The following is an 8,470-nucleotide window of genomic DNA, read 5'->3' on the forward strand; positions in this document are numbered from 1 at the left end:
CCTCCTTGGACCACTTGCTCTGATACCATCTTAAATCATCAATTAACCTAAAAGCTTATATTGATGGGTAAAGGCAGATTTAATTATATCATCTAACGCTCCCCTCATTTGTGGGCTTGAAGAAATATGAAGAAGAGTCAAACAAGTGGAAATAGTATTAATTGGGGAGGAAACATCTAACACTCATCCTCACTTGTGGTTTTGAAATATGAAGAAGGCCCAAAAAGTGGAAATCAATATTAATTGAGAGGAAACAACACTGCAGGGGCTTGAATACATAACCTTCCTAGACCACATGCTTTGATACCATCTTAAATCATCAATTGACCCCAAAAGCTTAAGCTTATGAGTGAAGGTAAATTTAATTATAATATCTAATATGTTGCTACTACTTCTTTTTGGTATGACTTTTGACTTAGTTGTGGTCTTCTTTCTACTTTGTATCCAAGGCTCTATCGTCTTACTCAGTGGTTGGGCGCCATTGCAACTTATGTGTAGGTTACATGTTCCTGTGCTTGGGATTTATATTTTCGATATAATCTTACTGGTGCTTTGGCTACTTTATTGGTGGGTCATTCTTTTGATGGAACTAAGAAGACCGTTTGGTTGGCTTTCCTACGTGCTTTTTTTGGAGTTTATGGGGCGAAAGGAACATGTCTCTTTTTTTCCTTTTAATCGTTATATGGAATTGGTTATCTATGGTGTTTTTTTGGTGCAAAACAAAGCACATTTTTACTCATTTCAACTCATCTTTTTTGCCAATAGTTGACGCTCTCTTATGTAATCACCTTTTGGTGTTTGAGGTCTCCCCTTTATTTCATTTATCAGTGAAATGTTTCATTAAAAAAAAAGAAAAAAGAAAAAAGAAAGAACTTCTAAAAATAACTTTTGATCATTGTTATATTATTTTCCCACTCAAAATTCACTTATCCAATGCTCCAGTTTTAACCTATGTGGTCTAAATATATGCTCATATTGATGTGTTGTTTTTTAAGAATAGAAACAAACTTCATGTTAACATTAGGAGTGATCATCGATCGAGTAGCATCGGTTTTGGCAAAAACCGTTGCCGCCCATCAACAAGTTAGTTTTCGTCGGTTGGTTATTGGCGTTTTTATGATGGGCGAAGACGTCGGGTGGTTATCAAAAGGAAGCTTTGTCGTAGTCGTTGAGATGAAGACATTTTATTTGATGTGGCTTTGGGCTTCGGCAAAGAGAAGAAAAACTTTGATTTGGAGAGATAAATAAAAAACTAGAGAGAGAAGAAAATAGAAGAAAGGAAGAAGGAAAAGGGAACTGTTGCCATGGAGCTATTGGTCGGAGTCTACGATTTTAATAAGTACTTCACTCCAAAAAGGAAATCTTGAAAGATGAAAAGTAAAAGAAGAGAGTGAAGGAAGCATGAGGGAAAGAAGGAAGAGAGGTATCAGACAAGGTGAGAAAGAAAATGAAAGAGGGAAAAAAAAAGGTAAAAAAGAAAATAAGTTTATTTAATTTGGATAAGTAATAATTACCTATGACCTAAATAGTTTTTTTAAAGGGTTGTTTTCAAATCTAGGAAAATGAGCCAAAATATTTACAAATATTGCAAAGTTTCACAGTCTATCTGCGATAGACTATTATCTGTGTCTAGTTTATCGTGGTCTATTGCAGATAGACTGTGATAATTTGCCAGTATTTGTAAATTTTTTCAGCATTTTTGTCATTTACAATAATTTCTTTTTTTTTTTAAATAATTATTTTGCCAGTTGAACTTCACCTCTCACTATGAACATCTTTTGATTTTTATATATACATATATTATATTATACTAAATTTAATATATAATCATTTTGTCATAACTACCAATTGGATTCAGTCAGAATGCTCTTTTTTGCCGAACCACCCAATCGACTGCTCGGTTTGTTGGAAAGCAAACTGACCGCCGACTAACCACTCTTCAGAATTGGTCGACCGACCTCAATTTGGCCGATTTCGGTCGTTCAGTTCGATTTTTTTTATTTCTTTGCTCACCCTTAGTTAACATGTTAGTATATTTGTAGTTTATTAATTGTTAAAATCAAAATATCAGTAAGGAACAAAATGATTACTCTTTTAAATTTGATGGACTATCGAACAACTTGAAAGTTTATGAATGAAAATGGGCATTTTGAAATGTTTGGGGACCAAAAAGGAATTAATATTGAAAGTTTAGGGACCAAAACGAGATTTAAACTTGGATTGGAAAGATCAAATTATCTTTGTAGATAACTTTCTTGATTGGGAAGACCATTTTGAACTTATCAAGATTAATAGCTTTTTGTTAGCGTTCTTCATCTTGAGTTTTTTATGGCTATGTGTTCCAGGGGTTAAAACTTGCTTCGTACGAGGTTAGATATCATTCTTCTTTGTTCTTTGGTCCTAGGCTGAAAATTTAAGGTGATGAAGGAAGAACAGGGCTAATTGGCTAATATTCTAGGTTAATTCCTCTTTTACCCCTGCTTATAATAAACTCTATAAATAAGCGTCTTCCCCCTCTTGTACAAGCCATATTATTATTCTAATAAAAGATTCACAAGCTTGATTCTTGGAGGATTACTCGTGAAAGCTCCTTAGGTTACATCATAAGTTCCATTGTTATGTTATAAAGAGGTCAAAGCACTCTTGTGGAGCTTTCATCCAAAGAAACCAATGTATTTTGTGGATAAACAAGATTTTTGGAAGGATAGTTTCACTATGTTTGATCTTTTTGCAGTTTTTTATTGCATTTTTTCCAGAAAAGAACATGAAACATTTTGTTAAAAAAATGAAAAGAGAATAATGCTCTGTGATAAAAAGGATAAAAAGAACAAATCTTTTTGCAGCTTTTTGTTGCATTTTATCGGAAGCTCTTAGAAATTTTGTGCTTATGTTTTGAATTATTGAGGTGGTCTTAAATGTGTGTGCAGATGTGCCCACGTGGGTATGTGCCTATCAAACTCGATTTTCTTATAAACATCAAACATGTTTGGCCGTTTTGGTGCAGACTGTGGATCAATTTTTTGCCCTCCAAGTCCCAATGAGGCTGACTGAACTTAATTGCTTGCTTCGTGGAATCGACAATGCATTTCAGGTGTATGCCAATCGTGTGATCGAGAACTTAGGTATGCGTTGCATTCACAGTTTTGATTTAATCAGTCACTCACTTTTTTATTCCATTTTCTTCTTCAATAAGAGACCTTGTTTCTCTGAAAGTAAAAAGGGTGTACAAAAAAATACACACAATTTATACCCCCCGGGTTAAATAAACAAACAATGGATTATTGAAAAGTAGAAAAGGAAAAAAATCAATATACCCCTAGGGTTGTGTCCATTAAAACTCCAAATTAATATTTTTGTCAATTTTAATCCTAAACTTTCATGAGTAAATTAATTTGGATCATCTATTAAAATTTATTTTAAAAACTATTAATGGATAGCTTTTACACGTGGATAAGACTTTTAAAAGTGCAAAGATTGACTTAAATTAGAGGGAAGTGCAAGAATTAAAAATAATCAATTTATGCCCCTAAGGTTGTGTCGATTAAAACCCAAACTAATAATTGTGTCAATTTTAATCATAAACTTTCATAAACTGTCAATGCATAATTTTTACACATGGATAACACTTAAAATGCAAGTATTGATGTAAATTAGAGGGGAGTGCGAGAATGAAAAATTTATAGTAGTGGTTTTTCGCTATTTTTTTTTTAGAAACGGGAAGAAGACTTTTAAGTGATTTTCATCTTCTCGTCTTCCTCTATTTTCCTCTACTTATTTCAAAAGAATTATGCGTATAATCTGTTTTTCATTAATTTAAGTGATTTTCTCTACTTATTTCTAACGAATTATGTGGATAATCTGTTTTTCATTAATTTAAATGATTTTCATCTTCTTATCTTCCTCTATTTTTCTCTACTTATTTCAAAAGAATTATGTGTATATAATTTGCTTTTGCTATTTTGGGAGAAGAATAATTTTATTTGGATGTTTTTATTCTTTGAATTTTTTTTAAATGTCCAATTTAAATAGAATAGAATGAAAATAGCTATAAGTCACTAACCAATAGTCTAAATTGATTACTCACCGAAGTTTGGGGTTAATTTGAACCATTATTAGTTTGAAGTTTTAATTGATAAAATCTTCAAAGTTTAGAGACGTAAATTGATTTTTCCCTAAAATGAACAATTATGTTAATGCCAAATACGAGGGATTGAAATGAGCCTCCCCTAAGACCTCAAAATCTCTACTTATTCTCCTATCTCTTTCAAGCCAAAAATTCCATAAAATAGTGAAGAATAGTGCTTACCCAAGGATCACGGCCTCATCCTCGTTGTCACAGTTGACAATGTAACTGTTTTTATTAATGATTTTGTTTCTCTCTACCATTCTTTATTTTGTTCTAGGTTGCAATTTTTATTAGGAAGTCTCCAAATCTCTCATGTGAATGGTTTTCCTTTTCCTATCACCCTACTCATTATATTATTATATCTGAGCACTTCACATCTTTCTCTTTTCGTGGTTTTGCTTTAAAATTAGCTTAGGATCTATCTAATTTGGTCATGCAGCAAGCAAGGAGGATCTCATTCCGCCTCCTCCAATTCTCACACGATACAAAAAAGAAGCTGGAATAAAAGCTTTTGTGAAGAAGGAAAAATTTGACTCCAAGATGTCTGATGAAAGAAGATCTACTGAAATTAATGTGTTGACTACACCAACACTATGCGTTCAGTTGAATACATTATATGTGAGTTTCAGTTGTTATCTAATGTCAACCTTGCTTTTCGTGTAGACTTGTTTCATTCGTTTGTTTCCTAGTCCTGAAGTTGTAATGATATTATTGTTTGTGGCCATTCACACAGTATGCAATTAGCCAGCTGAACAAATTGGAGGACAGTATCTGGGATCGTTGGACAAGCAAAAAAAATCGTACGGATATATACCTTCATTATTATTTCTTAAATATATATTTATTGCTCTTATATCTTTAAATCTTGTGCTAAATGTGTGATATGTTTTCCTCCAAGATGGTGGAAACGGTATTAATAGAAAATAATTTAGCTATAAGAGGATGATGAATTCTTTCAACCAGTTAAAACTAACTGAAATTTTTTCCTTATGCAATGTATCAAAAGTGTTTTAAATTGTAAGCCCAGAAGTGAAATTGAAAATTTGCATCGTTTAATAAATTCTTGGGTATGTCCTACTTCTGCTGAGTAATTAAAATGAAGACGAAATTTCAGACTTCCACAATGCATGCCCATTTAGTATTTTACAACCAAAATTTCACCCAGACAAATTTTGAAAAAATTGATCCTAGACAATTGAGCATACGGACAATGCAAAAACAATGAATGAGCGGATTCCAGATTCCGTAATTCGTATATGTAAATTGCATCCTTTGAGAGAAAAATAAGGCCCTTTCCCAAGTGAATCAACTCTTATTATGTTTATGAACTTTTGGAAATTTTTATGACCAAAAAAAAAAAATTGAAATCCCCATTTATATAACTTCAGAATTCACTTGGATGGTTCCTCATTTACTTCTGAAAATTGAACTATACAGTTTGCATTCGGGGGAGTACATATGCATTCTAGCTTTGCTGTGTATTTCATCAATATCAGAGTCACTTTTGAATCTCATGATATCTATATACTTTCGAATTTGTCATTTTCAGAACTGCATTGTACAATAATAAACCTGCTTTATCCTACCCTAATAATTTGTGAATATTGATTATTCTGGTAGAAAAATCAATGGGAGAGGAGTCAAAAAGTGGCGCCAAGAAAAAGGAATCTTTTGATGGAAGCCGGAAGGACATAAATATTGCTACTGACCGCATTTGTGAGTTTACTGGTAAGGTTTGAAGGATTTCATCTTTGTCGATTTGCATGAACAAATTTTTCGGAAAACTCAAAAGTCTGCTATTTTCAGGAACAAAAATTGTCTTCTGGGATTTGAGGGAGCCATTCATCGACGGTCTTTATAACCCTACTGTTTTTCATTCTAGGTTGGAAGCCCTAATTGAACCCCTTGACACGGTAGGAGTCTGCTTACTATCTTCATGTATAATGATAGTTTTGTTTTGTCAACCTAAGGTGAAATGTTTGTTCATACAATCTTCAAGATTTCTTGAATTCTTTCACTAATATATAGCTTACCTTGAACCCTGAAAAGTTTATAGTATCCATAAATTATGAGTTTTCACCCATTTGGATGTCCGTGTGACATTTTAGATAATGGAGATGTGGTTGGTACTCCAGATTCTTAGTTCTCACATTTGTGGTCATTGTGCAGGAACTAAGTAAACTCTGCGATATTATCGTTGAGCCACTTAGAGATCGCATTGTGACGAGCCTCCTTCAAGCATCACTGGTCAATCTCTTCTCCCTTGTACTAAGGAAACATTTATTTTGGTTTTGTTTTCTGGAAGGATAAATCAAAGGCTCCAGCTATTGCTATTTTCCTGACTCCCTCTCGCCTTTGAGTCTTCGCCACTATTTTTTTTGGATTACCACTTATTTTCTTATTTTTAACTATATTGGTTTAAATTTTCAGGATGGCCTTCTTCGAGTGATACTAGATGGGGGACCATCACGAGTGTTTAGTATGAGTGATTCAAAACTATTAGAAGAAGATTTAGAGGTCTTAAAGGTACTTATAATTCTTAGTCTTTTCAGGACTTGATAAAAGTTCAGTTTGGGGATGTTGGAATTTTAAAATGTTTGAAATTCTTAGGGTCAAGAATCCTCACGAAAACGTTGAGTTGCCTTTGTTTTCTTGAACGTAATGTTTTTTATATTAAAAGACTAATCTCTTATCGATTCCTAGGAATTTTTCATTTCTGGAGGAGATGGTCTTCCACGAGGGGTGGTTGAAAATCTGGTAGCACATGTACGGGATGTAATAAAGTTGCATGGTTATGAGGTTAGTTTTTTCTCTGTTCTGCATTTGTATATGATGGTTCCAAGCAGTGTTTTAAATGCGCCTAGACCCAAGGCACCGCATTCAAGCTTGCACACCATTTTTTTTGGTTGAAAAAAGTTCTAATTTTTAGTGAAAGAAACGTTGAAGCAAGCTATGGATGTTCTTCTTACCATCTCAAATAAAAGCGCTATGGTTTAGAACTTTTCATCATCTTATTAGTTATTATTCAATGTTGATCTATTTGTCTTTTCTTTTCTTTTCTTTGCAACATTTGGAAGTACAAACGTACTTTTGAAGGTATAGGCGTACTTCAAAATTTAGGGGTATTTTTCTTTATAAATTAGCTTTTCTATATCTACTCGGACATATGTTTTTTTTTTTTTTTTTTTTTTTTTTTTAAAAGAACGCTTCTAAATCTCAGGAAATTAAATGAAAAAAGTAGGGTTATTTTTAGCTACTTTCACCATTCAACAGCAATTGTTATGCAATGTTCCTCAAAGTGCATAAGCGCAATGAACCCTTCTTGTTTTGCAGACCAGAGAATTAATTGAGGATTTGAGAAGTGCTAGTGGGGGACACATCCAGAGCGGCAGACACAAAGCAGGAGCAGATTCCAAAACTTTGTTGAGAATACTGTGTCACAGGAATGATTCTGAAGCCTCCCAATTTCTCAAGAAACAGTACAAGATTCCATCGTCCTCTGCGTAAATTATTATTACCTTGCCCTTTTTTAAATGATGTTTAGAATTTGTTTATTCACTCAGTTTTGTATGAATATTGTGTTTTTCCTTTCCCCTTAGGAAGGAGTTCGCTCTCTCTTTAATCTATTTTTTTCGATAATATTCATGTTGTAATAGTTGATATTCTTGCTTATATTTATTTTGGTCTATTTTGTTCCAGGAATTGTTTGATATTGCCAATAAGGATATTCTTTTTTTCAAATTTCAAATTATGTTTTATGTTTTAAGAAACCAGGGTTGTGGAGTAGTTGAATGAACTTATTTCAACATATATCTTTAATAATTTTTGGGAAACTTTTTTTATTCTCTAGATTTTGAATCTAATTTTTATTTGTTCTAACATTCAAAATATTACACATTTAGTCCTTAAGTTTTAGGTTTCATTTCAACGTAGTTCGTAGGTTTTAAAATGATACAATTTTATCATTGAGATTTGAGTTTTTTTTCAATTAATTCTCTATGTTTCAATATTTACATTTTTTACTTTGATTTTTCATTAAATATTCAATTTCTATTTTTCAAATGACTATCCATTTATTTATAAAATAATTATGTTCTACTATTAAAATTAAAAATAAAATTTTATTTTATAATTATTTTAAATTAATTAATAGACATTGACATTAATGACCGAAATTAAATATTTATTGAAGAATCAAGGTTAGAAGTCAATTTTGAAATCTAGGTTCGAAATTGAAACATAATTTAAATCTCTAGTAAAATTGTGCTGAAACCTAGGGGTTAAATTGAAACTAAATTCAAGGACTAGATTAATGTTTTGAAATTTAGGGTCCAAGTTATTTTT

The 8,470-nt window shown here is 32.3% G+C and overlaps 1 protein-coding gene across 2 annotated transcripts in view; it reads left to right on the forward strand.

The window, feature by feature from the left end:
• The window catches only part of LOC120081265 (plant/protein (DUF810)), a 64,235-nt gene extending 56,411 nt beyond the window's left edge, over positions 1-7,824 (forward strand). For both annotated transcript variants that reach the window (XM_039035992.2, XM_039035993.2), the window contains exons 19-27: positions 3,005-3,122; positions 4,566-4,744; positions 4,860-4,926; positions 5,747-5,854; positions 5,933-6,039; positions 6,296-6,373; positions 6,557-6,652; positions 6,830-6,925; positions 7,460-7,824. In XM_039035992.2, the coding sequence (XP_038891920.1) occupies positions 3,005-3,122; positions 4,566-4,744; positions 4,860-4,926; positions 5,747-5,854; positions 5,933-6,039; positions 6,296-6,373; positions 6,557-6,652; positions 6,830-6,925; positions 7,460-7,633 (1,023 nt within the window). In that variant the 3' untranslated portion in view covers positions 7,634-7,824. The remainder of the gene's footprint in view (positions 1-3,004; positions 3,123-4,565; positions 4,745-4,859; positions 4,927-5,746; positions 5,855-5,932; positions 6,040-6,295; positions 6,374-6,556; positions 6,653-6,829; positions 6,926-7,459) is intronic.
• The last annotated feature ends 646 nt before the right edge of the window (positions 7,825-8,470 follow it).

This window comes from Benincasa hispida, chromosome 7 (genome assembly GCF_027475165.1).
Source record: "Benincasa hispida cultivar pf3 chromosome 7, pf3_genome.v1.1, whole genome shotgun sequence".
Lineage (NCBI taxonomy): Eukaryota > Viridiplantae > Streptophyta > Magnoliopsida > Cucurbitales > Cucurbitaceae > Benincasa > Benincasa hispida.